General features: G+C 33.7%; 2 protein-coding genes across 2 annotated transcripts; both read right to left on the minus strand.

Annotated features, from left to right (window-relative positions):
- Positions 1–4,155: 4,155 nt before the first annotated feature.
- LOC142166256 (putative mitochondrial protein AtMg00820) lies at positions 4,156–4,653 on the minus strand. The gene has a single exon (XM_075224983.1). The coding sequence runs from the start codon at positions 4,651–4,653 to the stop codon at positions 4,156–4,158; it is 498 nt and encodes a 165-aa protein (XP_075081084.1).
- Positions 4,654–15,047: 10,394 nt separating this feature from the next.
- LOC107796504 (putative protein phosphatase 2C 4) lies at positions 15,048–18,024 on the minus strand. The gene is made up of 4 exons (XM_016619292.2): positions 16,375–18,024; positions 16,160–16,273; positions 15,616–15,880; positions 15,048–15,516 (listed from the first exon to the last, which is right to left on the minus strand). The coding sequence occupies exons 1-4, from the start codon at positions 17,824–17,826 to the stop codon at positions 15,401–15,403; spliced, it is 1,947 nt and encodes a 648-aa protein (XP_016474778.1). The 5' UTR covers positions 17,827–18,024; the 3' UTR covers positions 15,048–15,400.
- Between the last annotated feature and the right edge of the window lie 268 nt (positions 18,025–18,292).

Here is an 18,292-nt window from a genome sequence, read left to right on the forward strand (position 1 = left end):
TATTTCTTCCGTTTTAATTTATGTATCTTACTTTTCTTTTTAATCTATTTAAAAAGCATACCCTCTTACTATGTTTAGTAGCTTTTCACCTCTTAACATTTCACATTTTTAAGACAGCATGATTTAAGGACGTACTTTGGTACATTATACATCTTTAAAGACCACAAAATTAGGAGTTTTCCTTTTGTCTTAAATTATGTGCCTAATCAAATTAAGATACATAAATTAAACGGATTGATAAAGCAGATAGAAAAAAATAATATTCCCCCGGTCCACTTTAATTGATTTTTTGATTGTTTTCACACATATTAAAAAATCTTCATTTTAGCATTAACTGTTAGAAAAAATACAATTACAATTGAAAAATAAAATAAAAAAAATAAAATATCTTCAGGTTGAGGCGCAGACATCTTGCTCTCTTTAAGGAGCAGTAAAGTCTTTACTGGTCCAACAGTAATCCTCTTGACCTGTCTCCCCCAAGATACAACAGCCGGATCACGTCATATGACCCGAACAAACTATGGATAAGTAGTTGAGTCTAAAGCTCCACCACTATGAATATCTTCCTTCAACAAAAGCAAAACACTCTTCTTCTTGTTTCACAACTTTAACCTCACTTTTTAAGTACTCAATAACTTTTTTATCACACCATATTATGGAATAAAGACTCTTATTTATATGTGTAGGATTTCTTCCTTGGATTAAATTAGAAGAAAGTGGGGTAATAAGTTATGAAATCATGAAAAACATGGGATATTGGATGAATTGGTGTGTAATTAGTGGTACAATATGAGAAAAGACTTACAAAAGAGTTAATGGCCATTTTCTACGTTATGGGTTGGTGGGGAGTTATGACCATTTTTCAAGATCATGAGTTAATTAAGAGAGATCATGGCATATTTTATATTAATATTAAAATGCTAATATACTAACATTAACTAACAATGAAATTAACTATATTAATCTTAATTTATTCATTGGAAATACCTAGACTTTTTACTTCAAGATCAACTTTAAAAATAAGAAGTTAATTCCTTCTTGATATCTGAAAAAAAATAAAATATTTTAGACTATAAAAAAAAGACAAAAAAATCAATTAAAGGGGACGGAAGGGGTATTGATAATTCCAACTAACTTGGAATTAGGACGAAGTTGATTGAATAAAGTGCATGGAGAAGAAGAAGAAGAACTTAGAAAGGGTGTAACACAATTAGTGGAAGCAGAATTCTATGTTCCATTTTGTCAAAGGTTTACCATTTACGACATATAAAAACAAAACTTCTATTCGCAGGTTCTGTTTGAAAGTTGAACATTATGTAGTGTCTCAGACATGGAGTTACGCGGAGAGAACTCCCACGATAGAAAAGTATATTTGCTTTTAGTCAATGAGATGACTATACTACACGGTTATATGCTTACCTGCAACAACCAATGCATTGTATTTGTTAATGAGTAATGTTATAGGCTAGAGAAAGTAAATATTGAATTCCTTATCTAATTAATCTTACCAAGAAATTCTCCATAAAGATAAGGCACGATCCATCCAATTGAAGACTCAAATTAATATTGATGTTAGTGAGACCTATAAAATAAATTTATAAATAATATCTTCTCTTTCTGATAGTTTAAATTTTTAGATGAATCGGTTCATATAATTGGTATTCGCACAAGTCAACATATACTTGTAGGAAAGTTAAGAAAACCTTATCGAAGTTGTAATTTCTTGAAATTTCCATAAATCTAACAAACTCCATACATTATAGGGAATAATAACTGGCGGTGCCCGAAATGAGCCAATATACTTGCAGCAACACATTAGTCCAATCCGTACATTGGATGTTTAATGGGAAAAGGTAAATAACCCTCAAACTCTTGAACAGATTTAAGAAATTAAAGGAATTGCATTCAAAAGTTTTTTTGAATAAACAAGCAGAGGAGTAGTTATTTTTTAAAAAAAAAAAAAAAACTAAACAGGAAAAAACAGAAGATGAAAACTCAGAAAAATTGGTTGAAATAGTGAAATTTGAGCCAAAATGTGACCTGGTCGTAGCCAATTCACCCGTAACCCATGTAAACAGACGTGAATACAGAATTTAAACTCTATGGGCTAGCATTGAACCCATTATATTTTTAAAGTTATGAGTTCATATCTACTATTGTTGCAATTTTAATGAATTTTACAACTCCGCGTCAAAAGTTATAAGTTCAATTGATTCGTCAATAGAATATTACATCCGCCCTGCGCGTACGTAAAGACTCAAAACACAAATTATATTTTTTAGTCCAGTATTGACAGACGAGTACATAATAATGAACGTTTAAAATCATTGCTTAAATGAAATTTAACAGTAATTAAGTTATGGTTTTGTTGTGCAGCTATCTAGAGTACGTAGCTGCTTGTCACAAACTCGCAACCAAAGAATGCTCCCTTCATTAGTTGTTTACGACAAGTTCAAATCTCGACTTTTCTTCATTAAAATACTAATTTTTTTGTCTGTAATAGGGATCAAATCATTAAATCAAAGCTCCTTCTTTATTGATCTATTGTTAATAGCATGGTTTTTGCATCGAACTATTTATAAATCATATGTGGAATTCAAAATACATAAATACTCAAATGCATAAATACTCAGCCAAAATGCTACGATTATCTCACAATTCTAAGCTTCAACGCTCTAGAATGTTCTGAGAAGAAGAAGAGAAGAGAGATTGCAGAAGAAGAAAGTGGAAAATCCCACTGTTTTATTGCCACTAATGAGTATATATACAAATATCCTAACCGACTAACAACCTGATTAACCTCCTAACTACATCTTACAACTAACTTAAATTATCCATGTTGGCATCCAGCTTGGCAGCTAGCTGTACACAACTTGCCACAATGCATCTCACAATACTCCCCAAGCTGGAGGGTGCAAAATGTTCAACACTCCCAGCTTGCTCAATAGATGCACATGTGCTGCATGACCTAACCCCTTAGTCAAAAAGGTCTGCTAATTGATCCCTTGTAGGAACATATACATGCTTGATCATTCCACATTTAACCTTGTCTCTAATGAAATGACAGTCAATGTCTATATGTTTTGTCCGTTCATAAAAAATTGGATTGGCTGCTATTTGCATAGCAGCCTTGCTGTCAGTGTGCACAATTACTGGTTCTCTAGTTGCAATTCCGTGCTATTTGCACAATCCCAGTAGCCAAGTAATTCCTGCTACTGCTGAGGTCATGCTTTTGTATTCTGCTTCTGCTGAACTTCTAGATATTGTTTGTTGCTTCTTTGACTTCCAAGAGATCAAAGAGTCACCAAGCTTCACAACATACCCTGTCACTGACCTTCGTGTATTTGGGCATGATGCCCAATCTGAATCACACCAACAGGTCAACTCACTGGCTTCTGTAGCCTGCAACCAAATTCCTTGACCTACTGTACCTTTTAGATATCTGGCTAGCCTTGTTGCATCCTCCCAATGAGATTTTTTCGGTACTTGCATGAACTGGCTGAGTGTCTGGACTGCATAATTGATATCAAGTCTTGTGGTGGTAACATACATTAGCCTCCCAATTAACTTCTGGTATTTGTTGATGTCTTCTAGCATTTCATCACCTTTGATCCCAATTGCCTTATCATACTACACAGTTGTTAGTTTTAGATTGAATTCCAAAGGTGTGTTAGCCACCCTAGCACCACTCAGGCTTAGATCAGAAACTAACTCCAAGACATACTTCATTTGATTTAGGATGACACCTGACTTAGACCTCAAGACTTCAATGCCAAGGAAATACCTGAGCTCTCCTAGGTCTTTCAATTTGAAATTTTTGTGCAACACCCCTTTAGCTTCATCAATCAACCCAATGTTGCTTCCAGTGATGAGTAAATCATCTACATACACTAGAACAATCACCACATCTTGTCCTATTTTTAAGGTAAACAATGAATAGTCATAGATGCTCTACATGAAGCCTGCTTCCACTAATGCATCTGTTAGTTTAATATTCAATTGCCTAGATGCATGTTTCAATCCATATAAGGACTTAAGCAACCTGCAAACTTTCTGCTCCCCCTATCTCCTGAATCATTCTGGCATCTCCATATAAACTTCTTCATATAGATCACCTTGCAAGAAGGCATTATACACATCCATTTGATACAGATTCTAGCCCTTGGAGATAGCTAATGTAATCACTGTCCTCACTGTAACCATCTTGATCACAGGAGAGAAGGTGTCATGATAGTCCAATCCTTCTCTTTGACTGTAGCCCTTTGTAACTAACCTTGCCTTAAATCTTTCAACCTCACCATTAGCCTGGTATTTGATTTTGTATACCCACTTTGAATCAACTGTATTCTTACCCTTAGGAAGAGTTACCACCTCCCAGGTCTTGTTTTCTTCCAAGGTTTTAATTTCTTGCTTCATGTATTCTACCCATCTTTCATCCTTAACTGCTTCCTTAAAAGTCTGAGGTTTAATTAAGGCAGAAAACTTGGCAAGATAGCTGTGATATGTTGGTGTAATCTTGTCATAAGATAGATGATTGGAAATAGGATGCTTGTTGCATGTTTTGCCACTTTGGACTACATAGTCCTTCATCCAAATAGGTTGCTTGCTTGTTCTGGTAGATTTCTTGAGGGTTGTAGGTTGATCATATGTCATTACTTCACCCTCCTCAACCTGCAACTCCTAAAGGAATGAAGCTGTTCATGTATCTGTCATCAGCTGTTCTTCATCAGTAGGTGAGAGTGCCTGTTCGACACTAGTGATATTCTTCCCTTCAATATGATCTTCAATGACATATTCTTGTTCTACAACATCAGGTCCTTGGTCAGCACTGTCATTTGGTTGTTCCTCACCTGCAAAATAATCATCAAACAAGTTGTTCTGCTCCAAAGGAGCATGAATGTCATGGTGTTTGGCCTGAGCTGTGATGGATGCCTTGGGAAAAGGAAATTTTGTTTCCTTGAATATGACATCTCTATTTACAAATAATTGGTGTGAAGGTCCAGAAGTATGTAACCCTTCCTAGTCTCTGAATATCCCATCAACATTGCAGCTCTAGCCCTTTTTCCAAACTTGTCTCCTTTGAATACATTTGTTGCATAACATAGACATCCAATAACTCTCAGATGTGTTAAAAAGGCTTCTTCTTATATACAAGTTCATAAGGAATTTTCCCTTGAATCACAACAGAACTCAGTCTATTCATCGAATATACTGCAGATTGAATGCAAATACCTCAATATCTGATTGACATTTTAGATTGGAATCTCAATGCTCTGGTTATGTTTAGAATGTGTTTGTACTTCCTTTATACCACCCCATTATGTTGGGGTGTATGCACACAGCTACTCTGATGAACTATTCCCAGATCTTGAAACAATAAACTGCATTATGAGTTAAAGAATTCTGTTCCATTATCAGTCCTAATCACTTTCACCATGACCCCAAATTGAGTCTTAACCATGACAAGGAAAGACTTAATACTAACTATAACTTCTGTCTTAAGCTGCAGCAAGTAAATCCATGTATATCTACTATAGTCATCAACCACAGTTAAAAAATAGTACTTCTTGTCAAAGGTTGGTGTTTTATAAGGTCCCCAATGGTCCATGTGTATAAGGCAAAATATAGAAGCAGCTCTTGAACTACTGGTAGGAAACACTAATCTAGTCTGTTTTGCTAAGGGACAAACCGGACACTTATTTATCAAAGTACTATCTACATTACTATGTACAATTTTCATATACTTCATTGCTGACAAAGAAGGATGACCCAACCTCTTGTGCCACAAGCTGTAGTCCTGTTTGCAAGCTATTGCCATTATTCTGTGTCTTGTGTCTACTTCACTACCAAGTCCCTTCTTGAAGATGTAAAGACCACCTCTTTCTCTACCAATCCCCTTCACTCTGCCACTGTAAAGCTCCTGAAAGATGCAGAAGTGAGGGAAAAAAACTACTAAACACATAAGTTCCTTGGTCAGTTTTGATACAGATAGTAAATTGTACTTAAAGTCTGGGACAAATAGTACATTTGTAATTCTCTTGTTATCAAATAGAGACACTTCACCAGTGTGTGTTATGTTTTCCTTAGCTCCTATAGGTAAGTGCACTTTGTCACATGTGTGTGACTGTGAGAAGTGATCTGGTTCTAATAGATCTTTGTTTGACACTACATGGAGTGATGCTCCTGAATCAACAATCTATTCATCATTTGTCAACCTTGACAAAAAACAATATATTGCATTACCTGTCATGTTAACCTGAGTGTTGTCCCTTGCATCCTTGTTCAACAAGTTGAGAATCTGGTTGTACTGTTCCTCAGTAAAGTGAGGAATTTTTCCTTCTAAAACTCCTTCAAGGCTGTGTTGTGCTTGTGTCTGACTTTCCATATTGCTGGAGGCATTGTTCACAGCAGCAAATGGTTGTTTACCATTCCCAGGTTGTCCTCCATAGCTAGCTGGACCTCTATAACCAGCTTGACCTGCAGTATTTCCATTTCCATAGGCAACATTTTCATTTCCATAAGGTCCTTTCTTCTTTTGCTTGAAATTAGCAGGGTATTCAACTAGTTTATAGCAATTCTCCTTTGAATGCTCCTTCATGTTGCAATATTCACACACTATAAAGGACCTTTTATCTTTATAAGCCTGTCCACGATTCATCTGCATAGCCATTGGATCTACTTTCTCAACAGACACATTTAAACCAACAGAGTGTTGGCTTTCATTCTCAACTATCATAGCATAAGCCTGATTAAGTGTAGGCACAGTAGTTTTCAACAAAATTTATCTTCTAGCTTGGTCATACGAATCATTTAAACCACTAAGAAATTACAGTAACCTCTGTTGATAGAAGTGTTCAATATAATCTTTGGACTTAGCACAATCATAATCACGTAGAGGCACCATTGCATCATACTCATCCCATAATTCCTTCAATTTTTAAAAAATATACAAAAACTGAATTAGTACCTTGTGACAGTGTCGCAATTTGCCGGTGAATTTGAAAGATCCTCATGCAATTTACTTTGTCAAATCGTTCCTGTAAGTCCTATCAGACAGCGTGTGAGTCAGATGCATATACAATTCCACTGAGGAGGTCAACTGTTATTGTGTTCATGATCCACGAAAAAACTGTTGCATAGCATGCGTCCCATTGCTCATGCAATTCCTTATCAAAAGATTCCCACTTACAAGTACCAGTTACAAACCCTAATTTCCTCTTCGCCATGAGTGCAATCCGCATCAATCTGCTCCACATTCCATAATTCTCCGATCGAGTGAGTTTCACAGGAATCAGCACCGTACCAGGTGTATTTCTTGGGTTCATGAACATGGGATGAGTATAGGTGAGTTTGTCCGCCATAGCTGAGCAAATTGAGCAGACTTTGATTCAATTTCTTCACTGCTGATCTGCAATCGTGAATTTTGAATATCTATTTGACGATCGATTGCTCTGATACCATGCCAAAATACTACGATTATCTCACAATGCTAAGCTTCAATGCTCTAGAATGTTCTGAGAAGAAGAAGGGAAGAGAGATTGCAGAAGAAGAAAGTGAAAAATCCCACTGTTTCATTGCCACTAATGAGTATATATACAAATATCCTAGCCGACTAGCAGCCTGATTAATCTCCTAACTACATCTTACAACTAACTTAAATTATCCCTGTTGGCATCCAGCTTGGCAGCCAGCTGTACACAGCTTGCCACATACCCTCCATCACAGTGCATCTCACAATATACTCATAATATATTCATACGGAATGTCAAAAAAGAATAAGTACAGTATTATTTTTACATAAATTGAAATTCTCAGTCTGCTTCTTGATGAGGATATCTTGAATTGTTTTTTGACAGATAATTTTGAAACACATAAAATTATTTAAGTCAAAACTAAACAGGTCTCACTTGACAGGGCGGACCCACGTGGTGCTAAGCGGGTTTAGTTAAGCCCGCTTCATCAAAAAATAATATTGTGTATAAGTATAAATTACGACTAAAGCAGCGTAAATTATTTATAAAAATTATGTTTGAACCCACTTGATAAAATCTTTGCTCTTTGCAAAAGTGATCAAGGGGTTCATAGTATTGGTGAGGTCTTGTGATCGAATCCTCTCATCTTATGTGCCTATTTTATTTTATTTTTTGTATAAATTGTAACAAGAATCACAAAAGAAAAAAAACCGTAATGATAGCTATGTGCAAATTATTTTCCTTGTATGTATTTTGCAGTTTTCTTTATTTTACTTTATAGTTTATTTTTTTTTACATAAATTCAATAGAAATTATATTGAAGTTTATTTTACTCCAAAAGGTAATTTTAGATCTGCCTTTCATAAAATTTGCTAAGACTTGCACAGTTGCAAGTATATTTGTTTGAAATTATTTTGTCATTTGTTCGTTTAATTTTATTTAGTTTATGTTGGAAATGTTCCGTTCTTTTTTTTTTGGGTTGTGTGTGTATAAGCTCTCTTTCTTTGATTATTGGTGTTAATTTAGTTTAATTTGTAACTCTTTTCTTATTGTCTTCTTTGGTAAATAGTAACTTGTTACCTAATGAATGCTAAAAAGATTTTATAATAAATAAAATTTCTTTGAGTTAATAAATTCTAAAATTTTTGTTAAAGTTTAATAAATTAGCTAAAGTTAGATTTTTTAAATTAAAATAAGCAAAAATTGGTTTAAAATATAGAGCACCGACTTTAAAAGGATTTTATTACGAGATCACATTGTGAACAATAAAGACAAAAAAAACTTACTCCTCGTGCCTTATGCCGCTTATATTAGTTATGGACTTCTACGATTGAACCCGTTTGTACAAAATTCTGGATCCGCCACGACCACTTGTTATGCTACTAGTTTACTAGTCTTTATCCCCTTTATTTGTGCATGAAAAAATTACTTTGGAGTTAATATGGATTTGCAGTTTGCACAAAGAGAATGTACAAAAGGTTAATGTCTGTATTCAAAATAGATGCTACACACCATTAATATTTTTAGCATAAAATCTAAAAATATATAACTATACTAATAAATAATAAAGTCGTACATACTAGTAAAGAAATAGTGGATGTCAGATTTGGCATCTGTGTGTATTCTGACTTTACAAATTGCAATTAAGACAAATTATCAAGATAACCCAATTGCAAGTCAGTTATATATACAGATATAGAAAGTAGGAAGTAAACGAGGGGCCCTTTTTCCAAAAATTCGTTTAACTAATCGTGTTTACAAACCTAAACCATATATGGTTGGATCAGAAAGATATCATTTTCATCTGTGACTATTCCAATTTAGGTGAATCAGACTTTTATAATTCAGTTGAGAAAAAATTTGTAATTTTCAAATAATTTTTTAATAATAGTTTGTTTAGTCAAAGATCGCTTCACATCTCGAATTACCTACACCTTAGAATATAGTCAATGGATAATTTAATGAATTAGGAACCATAAATTTGTATAATACTGAGAATGAAGTCTAACTCAAATGACGTTATTAAACTTCAAGCTTTTAAAATGCTTGATCTTAGACTATTAATGTTGAATTTCAAAAGAGGTGAAAATGATTTTTCTCCAAAATTATATTAAAAATCAAACTTTCCCTCTATCTTCAAATTATAGATAATTTTTCTCTTCATATCTCAAAACCCAGTCATTGACTAGTGATTTTAGAGTGACGATATCTATTTCACTCTCTAAATTATCAACCTCCCTTTTTTAATACTCTTCTCTCGTTGTATCTTTTCTTTTTCCGTGCCTTTTCGCGAAATCAGTTAACTTGACTTTATGTTCTTTCTTCCCATTTTATACCTAAAAATGTTTTATCTATTATTTGGTATCTTCTATTATTCTAAATTGTATAATACTTACTACATTCAAAACATAACTAATGAAGTTCTTTTATGACTTTACTATAAAATCTGTCCTTATTTTAATCACTTTTTTAGTTTTAAGTGCGTTGGGTGTTTGTGTCTTTTCTCTTTTATGTTCAATTTGTAGATGTAATTAAGTTTTGATTGAGTCTAAAAGTAAAAATAAAATAAATATAAACTAGGACCAGTTTTCTCTATTTTTATTTGTATATGTCAAATTAATTAATTCATTCTCAGTCCTATTTATAAACTCGTTTTTTAATTTGAAAAAATAAATAAACTTGTTTTGTTACTAGTTCTTTAGTTTTATTGACTCTGTATACAAAATTGATTAGTTATATAGGCCGAGCCAACTAATACAAATGACCAGAAAAATAGGAGGTGGTTAATAATTAATTATTAGATACTAGAAAAACTAGGCATTACCATTCTATTAGAAGTGTAAAAATGAGTACTTTGTCGTCCGTTTCAAATTATCCGTCGTATTTCTCTCTTATACGCCTCTTAAGAAAATATTAATTTGAAGGATTTTTGAACTATTTTATCTTTATTTATGTCTTAATATATAATCTCTCTTCATTGAATATTTATACTATTTATGTGTTATCTCTATCTTCAAGAACAATTACATATAAATGGGGGGAAAAATTAATTTTATCTTGAACTTTTAAAATGATAAATAATTTGAGACAACTACTTTTAGAAAGCACGACAGATAATTTAAGACGGAGGGAGTACATCGGAATACAAAACAAACCAATAACATTTCATGAATTCTCAAATTGAAAATTTCGGGGGCTGTTTGGAAAGCCACCTTGTAATTGAATTTGGGTGTACTTGGGTGTTTACACTGTTTTGGCATGTTTGTCTGACCAAGTAATTACTCGGTCAGCATGTTATTGAGTGAAATTGAGGGGGTATAATTACTTCACGTGTTTCTACATAATTTTTCATATTTATTTCTTAATTATTTTTTATATTTTTTTTATTACACTTAGCTATGTTTATTCTGATTTTTCTAAAAAATTATACCTCGTAATCTTAGAAAAATAAGTCATCCACAAACTTAACTTATAATGAGTAATGTCATTAAAGTTGAACTTTGTTATTGGATGAGGTTATATGCAAACTTAACTATATTAAAATAATAGATTACTTTTTAATTTAAATAATATTCTCATTTTTAACCTTTATTTTTATGATTCCATGTAGTTGCTCATATTTTTTATTCTTTTTATTTTCTCTATTTAGCATAATTGTGCTATTATCCTAGTTTTGAAACTACACCTCCTAATATTACAAACAATGAGTTATTAATAAACTTGGCATATAATGAGTGATGTCATTAAAGTAGAATCTCATTGTTGAATGGGGTTATAGACTTATGTTTTATTTTTATTTTTTGAATTTTATTTATTTAAATTATGTTAAAACTTTTTTATGTTATGTTGTAATTTTACATAAGAGTATTATGTTAAAAAAAATGGATTTTGAATTCATGTTATATTTTCGGTTCTATTTTATTTGCTTTAGTAGTATTGACTTATTAATTCAGACTGCATGCCACTCATTCTTTAGTTAGAATTGATAGATTGTTTTTTGTAAAATATTTGAGTAATGTTATGGTATTATATTTATAAATATTAATCTTTTTATCAAGCATGCAGTCTATGATGTTCTTATAAAATATGTACTTCTAGTTTTTATAATTGATTAAAGTTAAATATATGTCAATTATTTTTACAATATTAATTACAAATATATGATTAGTAATTAATATATTTTCAAGAAACAATATGCATCTTAAATGTCAAATTTAATATCATTTATAGAGACATATATTTGATAAAATCTTACTTTTAAATTTTTAATAATTAATTTTATATTTTATCTAACTGTGTAATTACACTTGTGCAACCAAACAGTACATTTGTAATTACACGAGAATTATATTATGACAAACAAATAGGTCATCGTAATTATACATTGTGTAATTACTAGACTGTATAATTACTACCCTAGTAGTTACACCAATTCCAATTACTTGGTGGCTTTCCAAACAGACCTTTTCCCTTTTAAGGATTTATAAATTTCCATTGTAACTTCAACGTTGAATCCAGTCAGAATTTTCAATTTTCTATCAAAAATTTGGAGCTAATTATCGCGAAAATTTAAAATAGATATCTTTTATTTTTGTTGCTGTTTTTAGGTGAAAGAAGCATTACATCACTTTAGCAATAGTATTTTTCAGTGGGTAATGACTGATTGTGATAGTCCAAAAAATCAAAACCAACTCACTTTGAACATTTATTTTCATATCTTTCATTAATATTTTAAAACTGATGCTAAGTCATTAATAATGTCACGAGATTTTAGAGATACCTAAACCACAAGCAACTGTCAAATATTTTTTAGCTTTTACGAGGTTGACTTTCTACCTCCATGTTCATGTATCTAATCTAATTTTATAAGCGCAAAGTTTTCATATATTTATTGATCGAAACCTACCCTCTCTCTCTTCTTTTTTTTTTTCCCTTTTATTTTCATTTCTTTCTATTTATTTGATTTTCTAAACAATTTGGTATCTGAAGCTCACTAATCTGGGATGAAGGTTAGTGAATAATGGTTAGTTAAACACCCTTCATCGAAAAATTATACCATATATAGGGGTCAAATATCAATTTTAAACATATATATAAATAAATAACCTTAGCAAAATTTTGGATACGTTATTTTCACTAACTTGATTAATCAACCGATTGAGCGAGGTAAAGCGCTCTTAACTGAAATTCTTCAGTCCCATGTCTTGAATCCCATAAGCGAATTCATAATTTGAACTTATGGGTTCGAATTCCCGGATCTACCACAACGCATGTGATTTATTGGGTTTGAAATTTAATTATTTATAGTTAATTAATGAATTTATATATATATATATATATATATATATATATATATATATATATATATATATATATATATATACAAGATCTGAGACAAAGCTAATGGGTTCGGACAAACCTGTATATTTAACTCCACGTCTACCCAGTTGAATCTGAAATATATGAACCATCCAGAAGGGGACATACACTATAGGTTGAGGGGTCACCAACACCCGAAAATTTCGGCAAAAACTCTATGTATACTTACAAATATCTTCAAGTAATAGTCAGATATTACCATAGGTCCTAGTATCAATCTTTATGAGCAGTAATAAATTTATATTAAATGTCATAATACTTCACGACCGTCAAATCCTGGGTCCGAGTCTGGAACCATCCCACTACATTTATGATGATATGGTCTACTTATTTGTTTCTAATTGCATCATCAGCTAACAAAAACATCCAATCAATGCTCTTGGAAAAAACAACCTTAATGCAAGCTTTTTGTCTGATAGCTTCTGGTCAACTATTTCCTTTTTGTTTCTTTCTTGGTTATGGAGTAGTTTATTTTAGAGAAGTCATGCTCCATACTGCATTTTATAGTACTATAATAGTAGTTTACTAACGTAAGTAGACCAAATATACTGCTCTTTTCTGTAAATTTCACAGGTCGTAAGTACGACTTTTGTGGCTAATTTGCCAATTTTTTCTTTTATCTTTTTTTTGGGGTTTCATTTTTCAACTCAAGAATGGATTAGATTAACAAAGAAAACGCGTAGAGAGTTTGTGACAAATGATGAGTATAATTGACTATCTCCATTCTTGGGCCAATTGCTTTCTGTTTAGAATACACAAAGGATTAATTTTGAAAATTTCAACTTGAAATTTCCAATGGATTCCTGAAAAGGAGCGGATGTAGCCTTTCGGCTAGAAAGGCTACGGGTTCAACTGAACTTATAACTTTCGATATGAAATATGAATTTATATGTAAAAAAACCCCTACTAAAATCTCAATAAATATTAGATTTGAACCAATAATTTTAATAGTACAATAAATTCAATGCTAAAGTTGAAGTTGAAAATCTGGTGGAGTTCTTTTTATTCCTCATATCCATAAGTTTGGTTTCTCAAACAAGCAATAGATTGTTGTTGGAAATAGAAAGTTGACTACTGATTTTGTTTTACCATTTCAAACTGCTGCTTTATTTTCTTTGCTCTTTTATTTCATCTTGAATGATTTTAGTTGACCAAGTTGTCTAACTAAACTGTTCAGGTTTCTTTATCACTTATCATCATCTGGTTAGTTTGGTATCAACTTTCAATTTGATTAATGACAATAAAATAACGTCTCAATCTTAAGCAAGTTGGGGTCACGTCAGAAAATTAAATGACAATATTTTTGTCATTTTTCGTCGCGACTTGTGTAATACAAGGGCCTGAAAAATTATTGCAGGATTTAGGATCTAAAATTAGAGGCAAATACAGAATTTAAATACAAATCCTTCAATTGTTCCTTTAGATCATTCAATTATGTCGGTGCCATTACGTAGGGTGGAATAGATATAGGCTACGTGCCCGGTATCACATCAATCCCAAAATCAATCTCCCTGTCTAGTGGGATCCCAGGGAGCTCATCCAGAAAGACCTCCAAAAATTCATTCACAGTCGGCACGGGCTCAAGTGTAGGTGCCTCAACATAGGTGTCCGTAACCCAGACCAAATGGTAAATACACCCCTTGTTAATCATCTTTGTAGCCTTAAGGTAAGAAATAAACCTACCCTTGGACACCACATCATCCCTCTTCCATTCAATCACTGACTCATTTTGAAATTCAAACCTAACGGTTATGGTTCGACAGTCAAGCTTGGTAAAACATGAATAAAGCTAATCCATCCCTATTATTACATCAAAATCAAACATCCCCAATTCAATGAGATTGGCCATGGTGTTTAGACCACGCACCATGATAACACAATCTTTATAAACCCGCGCGGCCACAATAGACTCACCAACCGGAGTAGATATAGAGAACGACTCATGAAGTTGTCCCGGTTCTATCTTGGTCACTTCAATTACTTTTAGCATTATGCCAATATTCTGATTCCACATACATTCTTCTAACTTGTTCAAGACAAAATATCAATCTTGAAAAGTTAAAAGGGCAGCCGGGTGCACAAAGCATCTCACGTTCATGCAGGGTCCACGGAAGGGCTGCACCCAGGGAGGTGTAATGTAGGCAGCCTACCTGATGCAAGCATCAATCTTGAATAGTTGAAACTAGAAAATAAGTATGGTATAAATTCGACCAACGCGTCATATCTATTGAGGTAAAATTTTGTGAAATGGAACTCCAGAATGTATACAAGGAGCACCATCTGTTACAAAACTTACCATGTCCTAATAACATTTGAATGTAGAAGAGGCAGGGGTTGTTATAAGTTTATTGGCAATTTTACAATCTCTGGATCAAGAAACCTCAGCCTCGCTATCTTTTATCGAGCAGCCTAGACTGTATACTATAAACACTACTGCTAAAATTGGGTAAACAACGGTTAACAGCAAAATTAGCTCGATTTTTTCTATGTACTTTCTTTTTTTCCTGATTTCTGAGGGTAAAATATAAAAATTCCTGTGTCTAGCTGATTTACAACGATGATTTCCATATCCTTCCTTCGAAGGACAAAATGATAATTGAAACATCATCATGGTACTTCCTACGATCTCCTTGAGGTATATCGAGCAACTCATGGAAGTTCAATCCTGCAAAATCCAAAACCAAAATTTTGTTTAGAACGATTGCTATGAGAAATTAGTACTTAGCAAATCTCACAGGCAAAGATTCTGAGTGTTTGTAATTACCAGCTTTCTTAGCAGCTCTGAATAACACTTCTTCGACGAGATGTTGTGCAGGATCTCCCTCGGGGAATATAGACATAAAGGTCTCTACTTCTGAGACTGCTTCTTCATTTGTGAAGTATTGGTAAAGACCATCAGATGATAAGATCAAAAATCTGTCTCTCGAACCAAGAGTGTGGTGGTAAAGCGATGGTAAACAGTTGATGTAAGGCGAATTCCCAATGTAGTTAATTCTGAACATCTCTAGAAGTGCATTATTCCACTTGGGCTGTAAAATCACAGAAGGGGAAAAGACATTAACATAAGGCTAAAAACAATCTTCAAAAATCAGGCATCAATATGATCAATGATACAAGGACAGCCCGGTGCACTAAGCTCCCGCTATGTGCGGGGTCTGGGGAAGAGCCGGACTACAAGGGTCTATTGTACGCAGCTTACCGTGCATTTCTGCAAGAGGCTGTTTCCACGGCTCGAACCCGTGACCTTCTAGTCACATGGCAACACCTTCAATATGATCACTGATAGAGTGTAAAATCAAGATTAGTACCTGTTTGAGATATCCTGCCCCGAAAGCTCGAGTAACTTTCAAGGAACCTTTCACTCTATCATTTTTAATCGCGAAAGGATCATCCAAATGCTCACTTCTAATCCTAATTACTTCCTGCAATCATTCACAAGATAAGCACAACATAAACATATAAAACAGACAAAATACAAACGTTTTTCGTATAATTGCTCATTCAAATGGACTAAAATTTGTACCTCTTTAATAGATGTGCTATGATCCATAGTAAGTTGAGAAGGAATTAGATTATGTTTGCGATCAGATTCAGCTCGATAGAGTGCATCAATGCTATTTACACTCTGCTCATTTATCCTTTTCAATTTGCTAATAGAAATATCAGACTCAGGATTTTGAGCTAAAACAGCTCTACTATCTCCAACATTCAACAAATAAACATCCTGATCTTTAAGCAACATTACTAAAACACAAGATCCCATTAAAGCCAATTCAGGATTCTCCTTTACCATCATATCAGCAATCTCCAAATACGACGCCTCGGTTTTCCTCAACCCTTCAGATAAAGCCTTCAATACATCAGAATGGTCAACACCAACAACCCCATCAAGTTTCTCCCTCTGATCTAATTCTTGATTTTGAACAAAATGTTCCACCTTAAAACCCGAGTTTCTTAACGGAACAGTCTCGTTGCTCGTCGAATTCTTGGGGGTTTCTAACTTATCATTCCATAGCAATCCCTTGAGTTCTTTATAGACATTTGAATAAAGATTGTTTAACAGAAAATCAGTAGCATCAGGTCCATTAAATCCATCATATATCCCTACAAAAACCCAACCATGTTCCTCAGAAATCACAACATGTACTCTGTCTTCCCCTGCTTTACCTTGAGCCCATTGCACATTTTGGCCTCTAAATGAGTCATTTCCCTCATCATCATCATCAACCAAACTATTCTGACTACTCAAACTATTTCCAACATTACTATGATGACTATTACTCCCTTGAACATTAACTTCATTATTATTATTCTTCTCTACCAAATTCATTTCTTTATTAAACCCCAAAAAGGAATTTGACAACACTTTCTTTAAACTTTTAATTAAACCCCATTTCTTGGACTTGGGCTTGTACCTTTGGATATGATCATACTGGTTCTCCAACGGGCCCGAGGTGAAGCTCCGCTCAATCGGGCCGGACATGAATCCCCTCTCGATCGGGCCCGAGCAAGGGTACGTACTAGAAATACGGGCCGGGATAGGGCCTGAATGAATAGTAGAAGCTGCAAATGATGACCCTCTTGGGATTGGCTGAAGAGGAATGGATGAAAAAAACTGAGAGCTCTCAAAAGCTGATGCTTTATCACTATTGTGATTGTAAGCGGAAAAGTCAACGATGGCCGTTGACAAAGGAGTGGAGGTGTTAGCAGAGATGGAGGCGCCGGAGATTGTACGGAACGCCGCCGTCGGGCAGCTGCTAGCGCTGGAAATAGTGGTGGTAGTAGAAGAAGAAGACGAATCATCGGAAAACAGGTGGGGTTTTGAATACGGGTCGGGTCGAATATAGCAGAAAGAATGACCCAAACCTTCATCAAGTGGATCAGTTATGTTCATAGCTATATCATGATGTCTTTTTGAGATTTCTCCAACATCTCCCGCAAAACAAAGATTCAACTTTCTCACTCCGTTACCCATTTTGAACAAATAAATAAAAAATATTCAAATACAGAGATTTTTTACAGGTGATTGTTGTTCATCAAATATTCACAACAACGGTGAGAGAATAAGAAGAAAAAATTGTTTGAAAGTTCAGAGGAAAACTGGCAAGAAGATTTAAATGGAGAAGAGGAAAGAGAAAGAGTTAACTATTGATATAAGAAAAAAAGTAAGAATAATATTTTAATTGAATTTATTTTTTTTATTTGATACTGGTTTGGGTGGGCAGTTCACTAATTTTATTTTTTAAAATATTTATTCTTTGTTTATTTGGGTGGGGCGTTGACTTTTAATACTATAAGGTTTTGTTTGATTCTTTTTGTTTTTATTTTGGGCGGTGGCTGAGAACTGAGAAGTCAAGGGGTTTTGTTTTTGTGAGGGGGGGGGGGGAGTTTTAGGAGTTAAGGCTAAGGTATAAGCTAAAGCGTGTTTATTTCAGAAAGTC

The sequence above is a fragment of the Nicotiana tabacum genome, chromosome 2, assembly GCF_000715075.1.
Source record: "Nicotiana tabacum cultivar K326 chromosome 2, ASM71507v2, whole genome shotgun sequence".
In the NCBI taxonomy this organism is placed as follows: Eukaryota; Viridiplantae; Streptophyta; class Magnoliopsida; order Solanales; family Solanaceae; genus Nicotiana; species Nicotiana tabacum.

Coding starts and splice junctions, on each gene's coding strand:
- LOC142166256 (XM_075224983.1), bottom strand. CDS start 4,653: ATGACATATGATCAACCTACAACCCTCAAGAAATCTACCAGAACAAGC.
- LOC107796504 (XM_016619292.2), bottom strand. CDS start 17,826: ATGGGTAACGGAGTGAGAAAGTTGAATCTTTGTTTTGCGGGAGATGTT. Junction 16,274..16,374: donor ATAGCACATCTATTAAAGAG/GTACAAATTTTA, acceptor GAATGATTGCAG/GAAGTAATTAGGATTAGAAG. Junction 15,517..15,615: donor CAGAGCTGCTAAGAAAGCTG/GTAATTACAAAC, acceptor TGGATTTTGCAG/GATTGAACTTCCATGAGTTG.